Below are 23,384 nucleotides of genomic sequence, written 5' to 3'. Positions count from 1 at the left end.
AACTAGCCTGCCAACAAAGGACTCAGTTAAAATTGGTGATTCTTTTCCCCATGTGAAATGTAAATACATTTGATATTTGCAAATCTACCCTTTTCTAGGATTGTAATATTTTCTTTTAGATAAATTTTATTTTTAAGAAATCAGATTCCTGTTTTCCTCTCTACTTCCTTCCTACTTCACATGCACATGGACTCGTATCAGCTAACTTATGAAAAGGTAACCAATACCTGGCCGAGTTCTTGTCTTGGTCCCCGACCGCACATAAGTAAGATTTCTCATCTGGTAAATTGGTAAATCTCAATGATTTTGTGCTTTCTTTCTTTTTTTTTTTTTAATTATCATTTTCTTTTTCTTTTTCTTCTTTTTCTTTTTTTTTTGGTTCAGGCCTAAGACAAGAAGCTAGTTCAAACAGGTTTTTAATCACCTTTCTCCCTCAACCCTAGACTATTGTAGAAGTGAAATCTGACAGGAGTTTGGTTTGATAAATTTAGTGAAAATGCTCAAGTCTCTGGCTACACATGTAATGATTAGAATTCGTGTTGTCTGTTCAGACACTGACATTTACAGATGAAAGATATACATAGCACCTATATAGTTTTATATTTTTATTTTTATTTTTTTTGGATGAATCTTAATCCCTCTCCATCCCACCCCACCTTGACCCTAAGGATTCATTTTTATAAAAGGGAATATTTTAAACCTCAGTTTGAGGGTGTGTTAGGTAATAAATAAAAACCAATCGGCTGCTAGTCACTTATTTCCAGGACCATCTTTAAGCACACTATTTAAAAAATATATGAAATGGTGGTGAATTGCTTTTTTCCACTCTGTCATGCCAATTTATCAAAAAGAAACAAATACCATGCATGTTGTTTTTTTGTTTTTTTGTTTTTCCCAATCTTCTGTGAAAACGCATATATACCTGCTATGCGTTATGAATTCCAGAAGAATTCATAGCAGTTGTGCTTTTTGCATGTCAATTTTTAAATCTGTCAGAAAGGAAAGGTAACATTCAGTCTCGTCATCAGCACTGCTGGGAAATGAAATCATGAAACTTCTAGCACTGGTTTGAACTATGACCAACAGATGCGTGGTCCTCTCTTGTACGGTATATACACCGGCCTGCGGTAATAGATCCTATGACCCTCACTTGAAGAAAGGGAAGAGCCCAGTTTTTGTACCATAGAAATCTATTGTACCCAATATATTATTTTTTGACCTTCTTGAGAATTCTAGTAAGGTACAGACTCTTTAACTAGATTGAAGAGTTTCTTGCAGTCTTTCAAACTATAGTCAGAGCAAAGCGAGATCACTGCAACAATAGAAAACATCTCTTTACTGGTGAAAGGCTTTGCGTCAGGACCACCATGTCAACTGCAATTTTTAGGTTCAAACAGAAAACGTGTAAAGAGTACTATTGTCATCTAAGCAATAAGTCCTAATGCCACTGGAGTTACTGGAGCAGCATCGATCAAAGGCATCATGGTGACCCCGAGCACTAATCTTCTCTCTTTCCCTCAGGTTTGCTGGCAGCTGTATTTCAGAAAAAGCTGTCTTCAGCAAGGCAGAAGCAGGTAAGAGAAATACATTAGAAGTCTATGTCCCATCCTGAGTTGTCATCAGGTGGTGGTTCATCATTGTCCTCAGGGAAACTGTCAAAATTGCTTGTATCTGTGGGTGATGCAACCTAGAAATGAGAGAATGAACAGTAAAAAGATGTCTGATTTTTTTTTTTTAGTAAAATTCCATGCTAGATTTTAACATAGCACTCTTTATTCATTCCCTAATCAATGACTATTTTTTGAGTGTCTACTAGGTAGCACGTTTTGTGCTTTGTTGTATGTGGTGGGTGACAGTGGTGTCTAAAAATAGACATGGTTCTTGCCCTCATGGAGTTTATACTCTAGTAAGGAATAAATTGTGTGATTATAATTAGCTATAGACTTTTACAATTATTTGTTTTAAAGTTTGGTTAGTGTTGTACAAAAAAAAAAAATACTAGGTGCCATGAGAGTATAAGTGTGATCATGGAAAGCCTCTCTGAAAAAGTATTAATGTACACTAAGATTCAGTGAGTCCAATAGCAAGGGCATAGCACATGCAAAGGTCCTGAGGTGAGAGAGAGAGAGAGAGAGAACTCCATTGTGACGTAACCCAAACAGACCAACAAGGCTGTTGCATAAGGGTAGGAGAATGAGAAAGAGGCAGGAGTCAGGTTATGTAGAGCTCTGTAGGCTATTGTAAGAATTTTGGGTATTTAGTCTAAGCATGAGAAAAGCCATTTCTAAACTCAAGCAAAACTCTTGCAAATTTACTGGTCAAAATCCAATCTGTAGAGCATCAATAAAAGCAGTGAAGAAACAAATTTTAATTTCCCTCATATTCTATAATATTTAAAACCAATATTATATCCAATTTAATAGTACTATTACATAAAAGGGGACCCCTGATAAATATAGATTAGTATAATTTAGGCTTAACATTTACTCCTCTGAGATTCTCTTTCTACTCTTGTTCTAAAAATAAAACTTCATGAATGCAATTAGCACCTGTAATTTGAAACATAGTAATGACATTTTTGTTTTGTGGATAAACATAAACATTAGCACAAAAATAAATCTTAGAAGTGGGGAGAATGTGTCTGTATGAAGAACCACTCAAGAAGAACGTTCTTGAGTTAGCCCAGAAAAAGAAAGTATATAAATGAAAGGCTCTGTACCACAAAGCAGCCCTCTCCCCCTTAGTTAAGATGTAGTATATTTTGTTAGGTGCAGTAGTGAATAAAAATATAAATGCAATGAATTGAAATCTATTTCAACTTATTATACTGTAAATACTTAGTCCCCTTAGTGGATCGGCTATTTAAGTGCTATTTTTTAAAAAAATCATGTGTTAAGAGAGTTAAGAAAAAAAATGTTTTCTTTTAGATCCTGATAAAAGGAAAAAAGAAAACAGTTGTGCAGGGGAGTGCTTTAAAGTAATATGGTGGCACTATTTCATCTTTTTTATGGCTGAGTAGCATTCCATTGTATATATGTACCACCTCTTTATCCAATCATCCATCGAAGGACACTTTGGTTGTTTCCATATCTTGACTATTGTGAATAATGCTGCAATGAACATAGGGGTGCGTATGTCTTTACAAATAAGTGTTTTCCAATTTTGGGGCTAGATACCCAGAAGAGGAGTGGCTGGGTCATATGGTAGCTTTACTCTATTTTTTGAGTAAAATCCTTCATACTAATTTTCATAGAGGCTTCACCAATTTACATCCCCACTAATACAAGTGTTCCCTTTTCTTCATATCCTCTACAACACTTATTTCTTGTCATAATAGCCATTCTAACAGGTGTGAGGTGGTATCTTATTGTGGTTTTGATTTGAATTTCCCTTATAATTAGTGATGCTGAGCACCTTATCATATATCCATTGGCTATCTGTATGTCTTCCTTGGAAAAGTCTATTCACATTCACTGCCCTTTTTTTTATTGGAACTTTTTTTTTAGTAGTTTGTTGAGTTGTATGAGTTATTTACATATGTAGAATATTAGCCCCTTATTGGAGGTCTTGTTTGCAAAATATCTTCACCCATTTCAATGGTCTCCTTTTTTGGTTGTTGTTGATGATTTCTTTTGCTATGAAGGAGCTTTTTAGTTTGATGTATTCCCATTCATTTACTGTTGTTTTTATTTTCCTTACCTTTATGGTCAAGTTCACAAAAATTCCTCTGAGACCAAGGTCCATAAGTTTAGTATCTATGTTTTCTTTTATGTATTTATTGTTTCAGATCTTATATTCAAGTCTTAAATCCATTTAGAGTTAATTTTTGTGTATCATGTCAGATAGCAGTCTAATTTCATTTTACATGTGGCTATCCAATTTTCCCAGCACCATTTATTAAAGAGGCTTTCCTTTCTCCATTGTGCGTTTTGGGCTCCTTTGTCAAAAATCAGTTGCCCATATTTGTGTTTATTTGGATTTATTTCTGGACTCTCAATTCTGTTCCATTGGTCTGTATGTTTATTTTTCTGCTGATATACTCTTTTGATTATTATTGCTTTGTAGTACAGTTTGAAGTTGGGAAAAATAAAGTAATATGGGGGCAAGTGAGGAGGAATTATATGGGGGCATAAATGAAACGATATTGGACAGGAATTGATAGCTGTTGAAAATGGTTGCTGGACTGTTGACCAAAGCCATCCAGGAACCAGAGGGCCTGTTGGCCAGACCCAACCAGAAACCAGAGGGCAAAGGAATAGTTTAATTAATGCATGATGGGTTTTGTTTTGTGGAAAACAAAAACATTACGTAAAGCATTTCCTGGCACAACTGTGTTCTTTTATCCTTTTATCAGGATCTAAAGGAAAATTTTCTTTTTTTTTCTTAACTCTCTTAATACATCAATTTTTTTTTTTTTTTAAATAGCCTGTTTAATAACCAGTTCACTAAGGGGACTAATGGGTTAGGCTTTTCGGGATGGAGCAAGGTAGAGAGTGAGCTGGTATCATAAACAGAAAGTAAACAGCTCCTTGTCCTAATTCATCCAAGTATAATTATGTACACACTAAATTGTTAAGAACTTACTGTGTCTTATATACATAGATACACAAATTTAAAATATATGTATTTCTGGTAATCATTCATGAATATGATTAATTCATTAAAGTTTTTAATGTATTCTTCTTTTTCTCGGGCAATGATTTATAAAGTCTATATATTATAGGAAGAAAAAAGAATGTGGTTGTTGGAGATTCATTATACTCTTCTGTCTACATCAGTATATAGTTAACACTTACCAAACTAAAAGTCAACCTTTATCCACAAATAAAAGAAACTTAAATTAGAATGAATAGTTTAAAAAGGTAATGGTAAAATTCATATACAAAATATGTATACAATATACACCATCCCCTAACTAATCTGTTTTTAAGCATGGGTTTTAGATTTCATTATTTTAATGTGATACCTTCCCTATAGTTTATTTAATCTGATCATAGAATAAAACTTTAAAAATAACAGGTGTTTGATGACTGACATAAACACTGTCCCGTGTATCACACAATGCAAACTGGAAAGTCTACTTACACTTGGTATTATAGGAGGTGTCAAGGTGCCTTTTCTTAAGCCTTCCCAATTAAAGCCTTCAAACCATCTAGGAAAGGAAAAACAAAAAGTAGAGACTTCAAGGCATATTATTTCAACTAAAACCTTCTCATTGTAACATATAACGTTCATGACTGACGGAAAGCAGGGAGGCAAATATCTCCAATGTGACAAACAGTTTTTCTATTGCTGATTTTTTTCTGTTAGCTTATTTTGTGGAATGCACACTTAAAAAAAATCTGTCAAAGTTTTAAATGCCAATTAGAAAGCACCTCCTTTTTAGTCTAGTAATTTCAGTCATAATATCTGTATGACCTTTTTCCGACACTGTCATTATAACTTAATAAATGCCATAATATGCTTGGCCTTGTGCCATACAGGATATTTTATTTTAAGGAGGTAGATAAAATCAGAACATAAAAAGTCAGGACAGAAAATTACCTTTCCATCCTTGCCATTGATTCAGTAGGTAGTTTCAGCACTTTTCACATCACTGTATTGGTCTCTACATATCCCATTCCACCACCACCACACATTTTTTTCCCTTCTTTAATATTAGGTTGGTGCAAAAGTAATTGTGTTTTTTGCAATTTTTAACCTTTAAACTACAATTACTTTTGCACAAATAATACAATGGAGGTATTTTGTGTACAGCTTTTCTGTGAAAATGAGGACCAAAAAACACGAAAGTCTTGTTGTCGTTGTTATTGTTGTTTGGTTGTTTTGTTTTTGTTTTTGAAAGAGTTCACCGTTAGCAAATGCTTACATTAAATTCTTAGCAGGCTTTTCAGATATGCATAGGTATTTTGCTAAATGAGTTCCTCTGGTAGGGATGTGAACTTCCTGTGAATGTTACAGAAACAGACTAATAGAGACACATAAATTTGGTCTTAGTTTATTTAGCCTTAGAACATCCAGATAATGTAGATGGGTATGGTCTGATATTTAAGATGACACTATTGTTTAAAACAGAGACTGTACTCTGTACCTTTTCTTTTTTCTTTCTTTCTCATATTATCTAATTAGGAAATGGATGGGAAAATATATTTTGGGTCTAGTCTAGGAAATGAGGCATGATATGGTGGAGCACTTTTGTTTTTAATATTCTGGTAGGGAATAGAATCCAGAATTAAAATACACATTTCCTCTTTGTACCAGGGAGAACAACATGCTAGTTATTGTGAGTTGGGAGAAAGTGACATCGGGGAAGTGTTGTTTGGCATGTTACAGAGTCAGATGTATCTGAATAAAGTCCTAGACATACACCCAGAAAGGCCTTTAATAAAAAGGCTAACTAGTTTGCATCTCTCGTTGGATGTACCTATGAGCTAATTATATCAGTTATACAACTCCTAACTTAAAAAACAAGCTTGTCAGGTTTTCTGAACTCTCACACTGAAAATTATAAGGAAAGAATACTTACTTGTGCTTTTGAATGTCTTTTACTCCGTTTTTCAAATTCCCTAATCTTTCTGATGGATTATCCCTACAAATAAAATAATAATTGATAAGGAATCTATTTTTTCCCACATTACAAACCTTCCACAAATTATGTGGTTGAAAGGCTTACCTGCATAGTTTTTTAATTAAATTAGCAGCATTTTTGGCAATCTTCTTTGGAAATTCTATCATGTCGATCCCCCTCAAGATGATGTTATAGGTTTTCATAGGATCTGGGCCTGAGAAAGGTGGGCTGCAAGAATGAGAGGCATGAAAAGACATCTTACTTTTATTTTCTAAATAAGAAAACTTAAAACACTCCACAAATGACATCAATATTTATTCAGGGCTTCTATTAGGAGTGATAATGGAATAAAACTCGATGAATAGCAAAACAGTGTGGCAACCTTTCCAAGTAAATCACTTAGCAAAATATAAATGGGTTAAGTTTGTCTGCTGTTCCCCTCATTTCTTTTTATGGCAGATGCCTTGGTCATTCAGGATGACTCTTCTACTTTCTGGCCCTTTCTCATATGGCACTTACAATCTCACTGATTACACTTGATGAAGTCTGAAACTATTAGAAGGGGCTACAAGAACATGTGATAGGACTCCATGTCACGGGATGAGCCAGCTACAAACAATGATCTGCTTAAAATAGAAAGTAGGAGATTTGCTTGTGTTCAAAACTGTGATGGTATCTGCCTTGAACTTTTGTCCTAATTTTCTGCCACATGTACTTTTTACTTACTTTAATATGCCGTTAGCTAGTAATTACCTGTACATTTTAAATCACTTTAAAAAATGTATAAACATGCAATTCTATTTAATATTCTCTTAGAATTTAAGAATTTCCTCTTTTATGATGTTATGATTGAATATTCTCTTTACTCTCTTAACTTGACAATTTTAATTTTTACTTTACAAATGAGCAAAAACCACATCTTAGATTTTTGTTGTCAATTTAATGTTTTCTAATTCATATTTTTGCTGTTGTATTTGTTTATTTTAGACAATAAAAATCATTTAGTCAAGGTGACTTTTGTGTTTTTAATAAGCACTGTATATTCAGTCTAAGATATTCATTCAATATACAAAACATACAAAATTACTTAGAAGAAAGTAACAATCATTCAACACCCAAAAATATTAATAGTAATTAACACTGTGAAATATAATTTTACACATTTCTCTATGTAGATGGAGAGACACAGGATTATACTATACATGCTTTTTAAAATAAAAATGTAATTCAATTTAATTTTACTTTAAATTACTCTGAGGAGTATTATAAAAATGAAAAAAAAAAGCTAAATTTCAAATATGTGCTTCTTCACCAACAATATTAATTCCTAAAGAATTAAGAAAACATTTTTTAACTTTGAATTTATAGTTTTTTGTAATGATATAACTCAAAAAAAAATTACTTAAGATTTCTAACTATGAATGATGAAAAATAGGTATTCCTATAGTTATTCCAATCTTCTCTCTCTCACCTTAACTTTTGTTGATTTTAGTATTATTTTAAGATTTCCAAAGATTATAACATTTTCATTGTGTTCAATAACCAAAATTAAATGAATCCAAGTACTAATTTATCAGCAAATATATTCTCACATTCAGTATGTTGTCTTTTTGTTTTGTTGATAGTTCCCCTCACTGTGCAGAAGCTGTATAGTTTGATGAAGTCCCATTTGTTTATTTACTTTTGTTTCCCATGCTTGAGGTGATAAAGATATTACTCAGACTGATGTCACAGTTACTACCAATGTTTTCTTCTAGAAGTTTTATGGTTTCAAGCCTTAAACTTAAGTCTTTAATCCATTATGAGTTTACTTTTTGTTATATGTTGTAAGAAAGTGGTCCAGTTTTATTTTTTTCATGTATCTGTACAGTTTTCCCATCATCCCTTGCTGAACAGATTGTCATTTCTCCATTGTGTATTCTTATCTCCTTTGTCATAAATTAGTTGACCGTATAAGCAAGGGTTTTCTTTCTGGGCTTTCTTTATTCTGTTTTGATAGGATTGCACTGAATCTCTAGATTGCTTAGGATAGTATGGTCATTTTAATGATACTAACCTTTCCAATCCATGGGCATGGTATATCCTGCCATTTATTTGTGTCTCCCTCAGTTTCTTTTTCTAATGTCTTATAGGTTTCCTAGTACAGGTCTTTCACTTTCTTAGTTAAATTTATTCCTAGGCATTTTATTCTTTTGAATGCAATTATAAATGGGAATAAGTGATTGTAGAAAAATTTCAACGCATAAGGAGAAATAGAAATTACCATTGTTAACATTTTAGTCTAGTTACTTATGGTCAGTATTTTAATTCTTAGGCAATACTGGGTTTTCTTCCATTCATTATATGATTTGTTTTTATAGCAATTCAAAAAACACCAGAAAGATTATCTAGCTGTCTACCTATACACATATATGCATGTATGTCAAATTCAACCTTCTGTATTGTCCAAATATTTTATATCTTTACATGTCTACTTACTTAGTTTGTCATATATTTAAAACTGTTTACCTTTCTGTGTAGAAGGTAAATATTGACCAGAATTGGGTCAGGTCACAGAAAATTTATTTGAAGTCAACATAGAAACTTCAAGAGTAATAATGTAAAATATCTACAAATAAAAGTAAAAGCACAGTTTAACTATCCCTGGCAATGTTAGGAGTAGCCGTTAGCATTTATGGGGTGCTTCATATATTCACTGAATCCTCATAAAGAACACATAGGCTAATGGTCCCAAGTCTTCCTTTCATTTTTATATGCGACTTCATGCGTATCCTTTTAATTCCACAGCCTTTGCTCCGTTCTAGGCTCTCAGCTTCCTAGAGCTAAATTAGTGAAATGATATCCAAACTAGCCTCCCCCTCCATCTTCTAATTTTCCCTACACATTTCTGCTAGCTAGTTTTCCTTAAATGCCACAACACATCTCACCCCTTTGTCAGAAAACACTCAGTGATGCTCTCTCTGGATGGAGTCCAAACACTAAAGTGCAGCAATCATGATCCTTGAAAGGTGACTAATTGATTTCCCATCATTTTTTAACATGGACCTTCTTCATGTCTTTGCCCACTACTGCCCCTCTATTTAAGCTATATCTCTCTGCTGGCAATGCTTTTTCCCTTGCTTGCTCTCTGCATGCTTCCTATAGGGCCCTGCTTCTAAAGCCACCCTGGACAAACCTAGCCTTCTTCTGAACTCTGTAGGTCATAATGACCCTATTCTCATTGTCCTGAGTGCATGACTTGGTAGTATATTTCTTTTGCTTTTCCTTGAAAAGTTTAGTTTGTTTTGTATATGGTAGTATCCACAGTATTTTTTTAATTTGTTGATGACTATAATATCATTACATAAAAGACCTGAAAAGCATTCAAATTTCATTTGGATATAACAATTTCTAACAGCTCCTTTTACACACACACACACACACACACACACACACACACACACACACACATAAATAGTTGACCAAGATATTTTTATATGACTATCATCTCCCTTACTTTATTGCTGGCTCAATGACTACACACAGAAATCTCATATAAGGACACCAGATCATTCCACATTCACATATGTATAAAGAATTAGCAATAATGAGACCAAAAGTTGATGTTGAGTGTGTCACCCTTATCTGACTCATTTTAGACTTTTGCTTGAGGAACTTCTGGTCATTTGCATAACTAATTGAAGTATGGTAACAAGATATGGTGACACGTACATTAATACAGTCTAATCAGAGTGACAAAGGCAGGAGTGTGTAGCTGTTTTGTTGGCCTATTTTCATGGGCAGTTCTCTATCAACGTCCATACCTGCCAGTCAGAAGTTCATACATTAGGATTCCCAGTGACCAATAGTCGGCTGAAATGTCATGGCCTTTGTTCAGGATGATCTCTGGGGCTACATACTCTGGAGTCCCACAAAAAGTCCATGTTTTCTTTCCAAATCCTATTTTCTTTGCAAAGCCAAAATCAACCTTACAAAGAGAGAAAAACAAGATATTTCAAGCCACTTATGATTAAGCTTAAAAGCAGAAGTTACTCTGCTGAGGTACACTATGATAATAAGAAAATAAAAACAGATGTAATGTTAGTTGTTATAGTCCTGTCTTCTAAAAGGAGTCATCTATATTTCAAACAAACAAAGCCTCCCTGATCAAACTAGGTTATAATGGGAAAAGTTGAAACCTAAGCAGAGGATGAAATTCACATCATTAAAAAATAAAGGCAAACCTTTCTTTCTGGAAACATTCCATTTTTCCTTCTTTTTGGCCAATGAAGGTTGGGACATATAAAATAGTCTCTCCTTGGCTCAAAAGTTACAAAAGACCAGTTGGACCAACTTGACATATTTTCCAGAATATACATGATTTCTGCTAGATGTAAGAAAGTTGACAATTCTTTTAGTATTAATTGAGAAGCCACTTTACTGCTGAAGGAGCTAAGTAACAAATTATGGGACCAATGACTCTGCTTCTGATAAACACAGAGAAAACGAAAATGTTTCCTTTGTTTTTCTAGAAACCTTTTGAAGAAGGAGGCTCAAATGCAGAAAATCTATTTTTCTAAAACAATTTGGTGGAGAATATAAATAATGAATCGCCATTTATTTGATTTCTTTGAAAAACCACATGCTGAATAAATATTCTAAAAATTTAAAAATTGAGTCAGGCACTGACAGATTCAAAGCCCACAAAAGTTCTGCATTTTAAAACAAGAGAACTTTCTACAGTAAATCTTTAGAGCCCTTGAACAAATTTAAAAAATTACTACTACTACTATTACTACTACTAACATGATCTGGATAACATTACCTGTAAAGCCCATTTTTCTCCATTTGCATTATTCTCAAATCTAAAATATTAAAATGATTTATGGTTTCCCATAATGTAAATACCCATTCCCTTTGTATGGCAGGAAACCAGCTAGAGAAAGAACTATGAAGCTCTTCTAGGACTTACGAATGCATGCCAGAAAGCTTAGTGCACTGAAGCATGTTTTGCCAGGATATTATTAATTCTTACCTAGCCAATTTAATTTCTCATAACTTTTGCTCAACTTGAAAGAATAGTTAGTTGAAAATAGTAACAGTAGAAACTGCTTTTAAGAAAAGTTATAATATATAAAAAGGAACATAAGACTTTAATGTTAGCAAATAAACACAGTTTCATAAACCAATAGGGCAGAAATCATGTGTGAAACACACTGACCAGTTTGGCATAGCCTCGGTGATCTAGGATGAGATTTTCTGGCTTGAGGTCCCTGTAAATGATTCCTTTGGAATGCAGATAGGCAAAAGCCTCTACCACACATGCTGTGTAAAATCTGGTTGTAGAATCTTCAAATGAACCTCTGAGATACAAAACATACAATAAAAAGTATATAAGAAGTTAGCTTCTTGAATAAGGTTTTATTTCTTCTTTCACTATATTTCTGTACCAAAATTTGACCCCAGAGACCAATATCCTACTGGACAAATGTCATATGAAAACCCCATTGCACTGGGTTTTCAAAAGCATTTGAGGATTAAGTCAAGGAATTCTTTGCCCTTATGAATAAGACAGTTCAATCTAACTTCCTGAAAACACTGAAGAGTTCAATGACACACCGTATTTTGTATACTTGGTGACTTCCTCTAAACAGCTCACTACAATCTACAAAGGTATATATACAACGGTGGGCAGAAGAGAGATGAATCCTATTTTGGAGCTTGTCTATAGATGGGTGTTTTTTAAAGGAGAGTTTATGGGTTTAGTCATATTTATTCTTAGAGGGCCTGTTGTTGAATCTTTATAAATAATATAGATATGGTTCATGCAAATGTGATTAAAAGTTAATGTTTCAAAGGGCCACTTTGGAAATAAGCTGTGATGCTATAATTATATCAAAATCAAAGTATTCTGTTTTTGAAACTTCTGTCAGCAAGACAAACAAAATGCATTTCCTACACTGCCGCCTTCTTATTAGAAAGAAAAGATGAAGCTAAAAGATAATTAGAAGGAAAAAGATAATTGGATGGGAAAGTTTATTAGTAAACTTAATTACGATGTTTAACAAGAAAGCTCTCTCTCTTTGTGTCTCTATTTGTCTGGCTCTCTCATGTATCTATTTAATGAAATAATAATAAAAGAAAAAAAAACCTTAATATCCAAGGTTAACTGCTTGGTTCTAGGCCAGACCCTTTATACTTATAAAACAAACAAACAAAATTTTTCATGGAAATCCTTAAAAAATAAACTACTTTTTCCCCCTCTTTTCCCCCATTAGTAAACACAATTTAATCATTTCATCATAATCTAAGAACGATAGTGTGAGCATGAGCCTTTTACGTGGCTAAGATGTAACATGAGAAACGCATTCAGGTGGTTTTAGATAGTATACAACAAAGGGTGGCCCCAGAATTTGCTTTCATGAGAACGACTGATAATCAGTTTGCATTTGGTGACATTTGCTTCTTTTTCAATACTGAGGAGTAAAGTCAGACAAACTGAGAAGTGGAATATGGCTGCTATTTTACAAAATTAATAAGTAAATCCTAGGCTAAATCAGCGACTTTTCAGGTCATTCTTTTAAGAAATATATAGTGTCTTCCAGAAAGGTATAGCCTTCATTTCAACTACCAATGTCTCCTGAGTGGTCACTGAAATAATTAGTTCTTCTCCTCAAAAATACCTTTCTTTTGTACAATTTGAGGCATGATGAGATCTCTTCTTCTAGATATAAGACTCAGCTATAATGACTCAGATTCTAGTATCTCTCTTAAACAATATTTGAATGGAACAACTGTGAATTATAAGGACAAGAAAAAGTTGTTTTGAGAAGACTTGCATCTTTATTAGGAAATGAAGGATACCCTTTATGCTACAATTATCTTCTGACGTGGAGCTAACTTTGCAGAGCTCAGACTATATAGTATTATGTATTAGGAAAGGGATTAGGATTAGAGTAGAGTACCTTTAAGGTCCTTTCTTCTTTGCCCTTAATTATGTTTGTCTATTGAGAGCAGTATATTTCTTTCAATGGGAGAGATTATTTGCCTTAAATAGTCAGCATCTGTAATAGATCATTATAGATCTATATAGATCTAAATATAAACATCAATTATAATAGAAAATAGATCCTTAACATAGAGTTTTAACTATTTCAGTGTAGTATAACTTTAGTCCTCCTCCATGGAGGGCATTGCAAAGCAGAAGCAAAGCCCAAGCAAAACAAAACAGTACATGGAATACAGCCTTGCCTTATTTCACATTACATGTCTTATTTTTATAAGGAAATCAATTACTCCCTTGTATCAGGACTGTCTAATTGTAATTTGGGTGGGCCTTTTTGAAAGCCTACAAACTCTTAATTATTGCTAGAAAAGATAATTTCTGCACTTGTGACTTTGGGCAATACATCTCCATTTCCCTTAATATTCCATTGTGAATGGAACAAAATGGACAACTTCTTTGTTAATAAACATTTGTGTGAGAGGTCAATTTCTCATGAAATCTCTGCTGAATGGTATTCATACGTATATTCTGAATAAACTGATCATTAGCAGCAAGATGAAAAAATTCTTAATACAACTCAAATTCATCAAAGGAGGCTAAGATTAGGAATATGGACGCTGAAGCAAGAGTCCTTGGCTCAAATCTGGGTTCCATTTACTGTGCAACTAACTATATCTCTCTGGATCTTCTGTGCAACATGATATTAATTAGAAACGTTTTCATTGAGTGGTCATGAGCATACAAGAACTGATGCATGTATTTAGCTGAGTACCTGGAACACAACTGGTACTTAATAAATAGTAGCCATTATAATTGAGCATCAAAAAAGTCTTCTTTAGCTACTGTGTCTTAATTCAGGAAAAATGACAGATATAGGACAGATCTGAAGTCTTTTGGGAATGGTAGTGGGGAGAAGGGAATTTAAAACACTAATAATCACTGTTATTGAAGTATTTGCTACTTCTCACTCCCAAGGCTAACTTCTGCGAGTCAGCTCTGCAGTCTTCTGCTAATCTCTGTTTCTTTTATTTTCTCCATGCATCTTACAAATGTATGGGCAAAAATTGTCCTTTTATTGCCTGCCAATAAAAAACCCTCCTTTTTCCACCAGGAAGTGAACAAACCACAAATCATATATCTTTGGGTCTTCAGTTCTTGACAGCCCTGTTTATTTGTTCCAAGGTTTTTCTGGTTCTCAGCCATTTGGGAATTATAGAAAGCTGGTTTCCTTTCCTTCAACAGATCTATATTGAGAGTCTCCCATATATAAATATATTTGTAAATGATTTTAAAAATTAAACAAAAAGCTTGTCTCAAATCTGTTTCCGTGTTATGTGACAAATCACTACTAATTAGGAACATAAAATGTATACCAGCAACACAGTTTCATTATGAAACATTTGATGTAGGTAATTTCAGGATTTTAAAATACTCTTTTAGAAAGCAATCACAATGCATAGCATTAGGATGACTCAAAATGAAAAATTACTATCAGAATTGGAAATGACAATGTAAATTTGATCTAAAATATAAATGAAAGCTTGTTTTATCAACAGTTAAAAAGTTGCTTAAAGAAATAAATCACTGCCCTATGTAGCTCTTCAAAATAATAAATTATGCACTGACAGTTGTGTAATTTTATTTAAAACAAGTAAGGGATAGGGCCTTATGCCTTTTTTTGGGAATGGGTAGTTGTTTTAGCTAGGTGGCAGTATATAACAGCAATTTGACTGAAAGAATTAAAGGAAAAAATTATGTATACTTATTGATAGACTCAAATTAAAATTTAATCACAATGTTTAATCCACTTGTCATAAACTGAGTCCTGAAATGGCAGAATGTAGCAAACTATCTCTTACCAAAAGATCAGTTCCATCTTTTCACTGACTACTAACAATAATCATTAATGAATGTATAAACATAAAGTGTCTTACAACCTGTACAGGTTTCTTTCCAATTGCAAAGTTCAACTGGAGGGCTGAATTGTTATGAAACTGGGTTCATTTTCTTGAAATACTTTGATCTTTTATTAGGTTATCTAATATGGAATTTAAACAATCACCCACTGTAGGACTTCTGGTAAAGATGGCAAAGTAGGCAAATGCTGTGCTCTCCTCCACCCATGATCGCATAAAAATTAAAACCATATAGAAAAACCATCATTGAGAACCACCTGAAGACAAGCTGAACAGAAGTCCTATAACTAAGGATATAAAGGAGCAGCAACAATGAGACTTGTAGGAGGGGTGGAGATGCCAAATGGGCTATTCCCACACCCCCGTCTGGCAATTAAGAATTGGGAAAGATATCTTGGCTGCAGAGGTTCCCCCCTAGGAGTGAGGGTTCACTGCCCCACATCTGGTGGGGGTGCCCCACATCAGTGAGGGTTCACATCCCCATCCTGGGCACCAGTGCTGGGAAGTGGAGTCCCTATACATCTGCCTGTGAAAACAAGCAGGGAATTGCCTGTGAGTATTATGAAGGGCTGCTTGAATCCCAGACATTCTTCTTGAGGGACCACACACAGATTCTTTCACTCATAGACTCACTTGTTCTGGTATCCAGTGCAGAAGTGGCAGCTCGAAAAGCACCAGGGGCATATGGGAAGAAACTGAATTGACTGGCTTCAGGGCTAGAGGGGCAGCTTTCTTTGGGAACAGAAACATTGGCAGGAGCGATTGCTCCCTACACCCAGTTGACAAGCACAGGGGAGTTCCAATTCTGAGCCTCCATTAACCTGACAATGATTGCTTGCCCCACTCTGGTGACTCCCTGAGACCCAACCCAACTTACATGCCAGGACGGAGCATCTTCCAGAGGCTTTTCCACATAAGTGGCCTGCCTCAGCTCACACTGTGGACTTTGCTAAAACTTCTCAAATGTCCACAAACCCCAAACAAGCAGCTGCTTGCCTTGATGTGCCATGCACCTCTTACTAAGCAGCCCCAAGCCTGGCAGTAGCTGAGACCCATCTCAACATGCACTGCAACTCTCATCATGGGCCCCTAGCCTGGCATACACCATGGCTCATGTTGGCCTGAAACATAGCTTCAACTAAGTGGCCACAAACCTGGCAGAAGCAGCAGCTGGCCTCAGCTCACATCGTGGTACCCACTGAAGGGTCCCAAGCCTCACACTAGTATAGTCAGTCTCTTACAGTATAGCCCTTCCCAAGTGCCTCCAAGTGTAGCACAATTGGCAACCAAGCACAGATCATTTTGTAGTCCCATTCGGTTGGCCCCAAGTCAGACACAAATGACAGATGACCTTGGCCCGCACTAGAACCCCACCCAACCAGCTCCACAAATGACAGACCCAAAAGGTGGAGTTGCCTGGCAACAGAGCCCCATTAAAGCAACTCATACTTTGTTGGGTCAGCCCCCACACAACAGTTTGTCCACTATAGTCACGGCCAGCCCTCACAGCCAGTCAGCCTAAGGGTCAGTCCCACCCACTGATGTACCAAGAGTAACAAGGGCTCAACTACAATAGAAAGGCACACACAACCCACACAAGAGACACTCCTGGAACAGCCAGCTCAGGTGACTAGAGAGACCATGATGCTCGGACTTACATGCTACCTACTACATAAAGCCACTCTGCCAAGAATGGGAGACACAGCACATCTAACTTATACATAGAAACAAACACGGGGAGTCAGCCAATATGAGGAGACATAGAACAGGATAAATGAAAGAACAGGATAAAACTCCAGAAAAAGAACTAAACAAAATTGAGACAAGCAATCTACCAGATACAGAGTTCAAGATTCTGGTGATAAAGATGTTCAATGAACTTAAGGGGAAGAATAGATGAACTCAGGGAGAACTTCAACAGAGTGATAGAAACTATACAATAGAACCAGTCAGAAATAAAGGAAACAATAACTGAAAGAAATAACATGTTAGAGGGGATCAATAGCAGATTAAATGAAGACAAGGCAGCAGAAAACACCTAATCAGAACAGCAAAAATAAAAAAATAAATAAAAATGAGGATAATTTAATGGACCTCTGGGACCACGCATAATAACTTCTACATCACTGGGATATCAGAAGGAGAAGAAAGAGAGAGCAAGGGATTGAAAACCTCCTTGAAGAAATAATGACTGAAAAGTTCCCTAACCTGCCTAAGGAAATAGACATACAAGTCCAGGAAGCAGAGAGAGTCCCAAATAAGAGGAACATAAACAGGCCCACATCAAGACACATCATAATTAAAATGACAAAGGTTAAAGAGAAAGAAAAAAATTTTAAAAGTGAAAAAAACAACAACAACAACACCAAAACAGTTACGTATAAGGGGGCTCCCATATGACAGTCAGCTGATTTCTCCACAGAAACGTTGCAGGCCAGAAGGGAGTAGGACAAAATACTCAAAGTGATGAAAAGCAAGGACCTACAGCCAAGATTACCCTACCCATCAAAGCTGTCCTTTAGAATTGAAAAGAAATAAAAAGTTTCCCGGACAAGAAAAAAAGTAAGAGTTAATCATCACTAAACCAGTATCACAAGAAATGTTAAAGGAACATCTTTAAGGAGAAAAGAAAAAAAGCTAAAATATGAATAAGAAAATATGGGAAAAAAAAGAAAATCTCATTGACAAAGCTAACCAGTAAAAGCAGTGGATCAACCAACTATAAAAACAGTACAAAGGTTAAAAGATAAAAGTAGGAAAATTATGTGTAATTGCAATAATAAATTAAGGGATACACAAACACACACAAAAGAAGTAAAAAATAATGTCAAAAACATCAACGTGGATTGGGTGACTAAAAATGGTACTGATTTTAGAATATATTTGAACTTAAACAACCATAAACTTAAAATGGACTGCTATAAACATAGCTTGGTATATCTGAAGCACATGGTAACCACAAACCAAAAATCTATAAGAGACATACAAGAAATACAGAAAAAGGAATCCAAACCTAACACTATAGAAAGCCATTGACATACAAGAGAAGAGAGCAAGACAATAAGGAATGTACAGAGAAGAACCACAAAAACAACCAGAAAATAATAAAATGGCAATAACTACATACCTATCAATAGATAATTTATACAGACAACCCGCAGGTTTTCACCAAAAAAATATTGAAACCAATAGACAAATTCAGTAAAGTAGTAGGGTATAAAGTTAATATTGAGAAGTTTATTGCATTTTTATATACCAATAACAAACTATTATAAAGAGAAAGTAAGAAAATATCCCATTTACAATTGTATCAAATATAATAAAATATCTAGGAATAAATTTACCAGGGAGATAAAAGACCTCTACTCTGAAAACTATAAGACATTGAAGAAACAAAATGAAGAAGATACAAATAAATGGAAGGCTGTACTGAGTTCATGGATAGGAAGAATTAACATTGTTAAAATGTCCATACTACTCAAAGCAATCTCTATGTTCAATGCAATCCCTATCAAAATATGAATGGCATTTTTCATAGAACTATAACAAATCATCCTAAAATGTATGTGGAGCCACAAAAAGATCCTGAATAGCCAAAGCAATCTTGAGAAAGAAAAACAAAGTTAGAGGCATCACACTCCCTAATTTCAAACTAAAAGGCCATAGTAACCAAAACAGCATGCTACTAGCATAAAAACAAACATATAGATTAATGGAACAGAATAAAGTGCCCAGAAACAAACACACACCTATGTGGTCAATTGCTCTATGACAAAGGAGGCAAAAATATACAATGGGGTCAAGACAAAGACAGTCTCTTCAATAAATGGTGTTGGGAAATTTGGACATATATATGCAAAATAATAAAACTGGGCCACTTTCCTACACCATATATAAGAATAAACACAAAATGGATTAAAAAGTTAAATGTGAGACCCAAAACCATACAACTCTTGAAGAAAACATAGACAATAAATTCTTTGACATTACTCTTAGCAACATTTTTTTTGGATATGTCTCCACAGGCAAGGGAAACAAGGAAAAATAAAGAAATGGAAATACATCAACTAAAAAGATTTTCACAGTGAAGGAAACCATCAACAAAATGAAAAGACAACCTACTGAATGGGAGAAGATATTCACCAATGATACATCTGATAAAGGGTTAATATCCAAAATATATGAGGAACTCATATAAGTACACACACACACACACACACACACACACACACTCTATTAAAAAATGGGCAGAGGACCGAAACAGACATTTCTCCAAAGAGAACACATACAGATGGCCAATAGACATATATAAAGATGCTCAATGTCACTAATCATCAGAGAAATGCATATTAAAACCACAATGAGACATCACCTGACACCTGTCAGAATAGCTTTCATCAATAAATCAAGAAACAAGTGTTGAAGAGGATGTGGAGAAAATGCAACCCTTGTGTGCTGTTGGTGGGATTGCAAATTGGTGCAGCCACTATGGAAAACAGTATGGATGTCCCTCAAAAAATTCAAAATATATCTACCATATGACCCAGCAACCCCACTTCTGGATATTTATCTGAAGAAATCCAAAACACTAATTCAAAAAGTTATAATCATCTCTATTTACTGCAGCACTATTTACAATAGCCAAGATATGGAAGCAACCTAAGTGTCCATCACTAGATGATTGGATAAAGAAGATATGGTACATATATACAATGGAATATTACTCGGCCATAAAAAAGAATTAAATCTTACCATTGTGACAACACGGATGGACCTAGAGGGTATTATTCTCAGTGAAATAAGTCAGACTAAGAAAGACCATATGATATCACTTACATTTGGAATCTAAAGAACAAAATAAATGAAAAAACGAAACAGAAATAGATTCATAGATACAGAGAACAAATTGATGGTTACCAGATGAGAGGAGGGTAAGGGGACTGGGTGAAAAGGGTGAAAGGATTAAGAAGTACAAATTGTCAATTATAAAAATAGTCACATGGATTTAAGTACATGATAGGCAATATAATCAATAATATAATAACTATGTTTTGTGTCAGTTGGGTACTCGACATATTGGGGTGATCACTTTGTAAGTTGTGTAAATGTCTAACCCCTATGTTGTACACCTGAAACTAATATTAAATAATTTTAATTAAGTAAAGAGTTGAAATGTTAAATTTCATTACATTAGAATAGGTATTAAATACTAATATGAACATATAATACATAAATGCTAATGTCATATATTTTATATATACTAATATAAATACATATATAATATTTTTTATCACAGTAACCATTTACATTTTTAAAGAAGTTGCAGGGGTTGCCAATTATTTAAATATTATGGAGGAAATAGTTTGTACCAAACTATTCCAAATAATGGAACAGAATTTGTGGAAAACAAAGTTACAAACTAGAAAATAAATCATAATAGCTAACAAAGAACACACAGGTAAAAAATTCTAACAATATTTCATTGCTATAGTTCATATCTCAAAAATAAGACAATATTTACTACTCTTCAAATCCTGTTTGTATCTATGGTATCATTTTAATTCTTACTTCTTGATAACAAATAAAAACTGCTCTGTGTTCTCTTTCTGTGCTGATGAGGAGAAAATGAGAGGCAGCAAATGGTCATCTCAGCTACTAAGTGAGAGAAGGAGCATGTCTGTTGTTATCTGGAGACTTCCTGAGCTAAATCCCTGAGGCTCAGAGGGATTTTACTGTATTACCACATCAGTAAAGAATAAGGTCACACAAGCCTCTCTTTAAATTAACCCAAATACATTTTCTTTATGCTTCTAGAATAGCTTTTCCCTTACTGCTTCTTTCCTTGGACACAAAAAGAAAATTGAATGAATTGAACCATACGGTTTGTTTTGACTATGGATATTTCGAAATACACTGTAACTAATACCACACTTTCCTTTTGACTTTTTTTTGTTTCTTTCTAACAACCTCTAGGATTTTCAGCCGCAAGATAAACAGTGAGAAAGCTGGTCAATGGCAATATTCATTGGAGCCTTGGATATCCAAAACTATGCTTTTCCCCAGCAATTTCTTAAGTACAAGAATAAGTCTCAGAATAAAAGCATTAAGGCTACATTCATATATAAGAAAGAAAGTTGGCAGAAGATAGTGAATCTGAGGTGATTTTATATATAATAGTTCCATTGCTTTTAATGTTGACACTTCCACCCTTCTGAATCTTTAGCACGGATTAGGTAGCTGCCATTTTCCAGATCATGCCCCTTTTGGAGTGTTTCATATATTGGGGGAATCCAGCAACTGTGTACCCCAAACCCAGGGATGATAAAAGGGAGGAAAATGGAAAGGATCAAAAAGTAGCCTGGTGGAGGTAGAAAAAGGATCATCCGTTGATATTTTGCCTCCATCATTTTCTCCCAAGATAAGCTGCTTCATAATAGCAAATTCTAGCTGCCCTGACAAATCAAAATAAATCTCACTCAGAAGACTTAGCTAGCATTTGTGAACCAACAAAATTCAAACTCAAGTTAAATAGGGAGAAACAGGAAATAATGTTTTCTTTCAAAAAATAAGTTGAAGTTTGATGCCTATGTAAGATTCATGCCTCATGAGTAGACTTTAGATCAACTTTTATTATTGTTTGTTGTTGTCTGGTTAAAGATGTTTAATAGAAGTTTAAAATAGCTGTTCCTCTCCTTATGTAGCTTATTGTTGCTTTCTTGTTTACTTCCAACTGTAAATCTTCTCCTAGTCTAATTATAACAAAGTAAAGAAGAGATTCAAAATAAATCAATGGGTTGAAAGATTAGGTCAAAAATAATATAGTAGAGCCACATTAGGATAAATCAGACACGAACTCAAAAATCAGAATATTAACTTTGTGCAACATGTTGCCTGTAAGTTTTGAGAAGTGATAAAATATCTGTTTTGTTTATCATCGTATTCTCAGCCTCTATCACAATACCTGGCATATAATTTGTATTCAAATATTAACTAACAATAATGTAAATAATACAGTATAATATCATAGCCTAGTACAGATGTTAACCCTATCCCCTCATGTTAATATGATGCTTTTCCTTGTATGCTTATTTACCTTAAACTTAAGACATGAAACAAAATATCAGTGTAATAGGGAACAATAAAGTAAAAAGAAATCCATTTGACATGTACAAATAAGGCAATGGGAATAAAAGTCCTGCAAGGACAATGTTTACAAAGATAAGAAGGTACCATAAGAACACAATTAGGAATGAGACTTTAAATCAATAGCTTATAAAGAACCATTTGTTCTATTCTGGGATATCTACAAAGTAACAAATTATCAAAAAATAACATGGCTTTCTGGGAACATCATGCCTGTGTATAGTAGTTTCAGAAAGATGTTACCCAATGAAGAATGTTAGGGGTAAGACTATAACAAAGACAAAAGGAAAGATTCCTAAGTTGAATGCTCAATGAAGGATGACTTTTGAATGTTATTAGATCATTAGTAGGAAATTATCAAAAGATCATTCACAGGAAAAGAAAATTATGGTCTTTTTTTTTAAGTAAATATTTAGGGTTGGTAATGATCTCCCGAGATATTGTATAGAAATTAATTTTGCATAATTAAAAGGAACAAATCAGCACTAACTAGACCAACTTTACTTTCCCTGAAAGTACAAAAAGAAGTAAATCTAAATCAGATTGTTTACATGAATAAGTGGATTATAAGTGGATTCATTTTTTGTTAAGACCAGCCAAAGCCTGAAAGGGAAGCCTGGAAACTTTTGCTAATTTTGAAACCAAAGAATAATGTAAAGGTAGAGGACACAAGTTACTTCGGAAAAAAAATATTCTCAGTGTTAGGAAAGGCAGAGTGCCCATCTGGGAAAACAAATGGAGCAATTAAACTGATAATTAATCCAGATTGCAA

At 34.3% G+C, this 23,384-nt stretch overlaps 1 protein-coding gene across 6 annotated transcripts in view; it reads right to left on the bottom strand.

Annotated features, from left to right (window-relative positions):
• Positions 1–320: 320 nt before the first annotated feature.
• The window catches only part of PRKG1 (protein kinase cGMP-dependent 1), a 1,124,480-nt gene continuing 1,101,416 nt past the window's right edge, over positions 321–23,384 (bottom strand). For all 6 annotated transcript variants that reach the window (XM_033130095.1, XM_033130094.1, XM_033130096.1 and 3 more), the window contains 6 exons: positions 11,769–11,910; positions 10,372–10,535; positions 6,674–6,796; positions 6,527–6,589; positions 5,086–5,152; positions 321–1,687 (listed from right to left, as the gene is read on the bottom strand). In XM_033130095.1, the coding sequence (XP_032985986.1) occupies positions 1,589–1,687; positions 5,086–5,152; positions 6,527–6,589; positions 6,674–6,796; positions 10,372–10,535; positions 11,769–11,910 (658 nt within the window). In that variant the 3' untranslated portion in view covers positions 321–1,588. The remainder of the gene's footprint in view (positions 1,688–5,085; positions 5,153–6,526; positions 6,590–6,673; positions 6,797–10,371; positions 10,536–11,768; positions 11,911–23,384) is intronic.

The sequence above is a fragment of the Rhinolophus ferrumequinum genome, chromosome 16 (genome assembly GCF_004115265.2).
Source record: "Rhinolophus ferrumequinum isolate MPI-CBG mRhiFer1 chromosome 16, mRhiFer1_v1.p, whole genome shotgun sequence".
NCBI lineage: Eukaryota > Metazoa > Chordata > Mammalia > Chiroptera > Rhinolophidae > Rhinolophus > Rhinolophus ferrumequinum.
The sequence above is the reverse complement of the archived record's forward strand: the minus strand, read 5'-3'. Positions and strand labels throughout refer to the sequence as shown.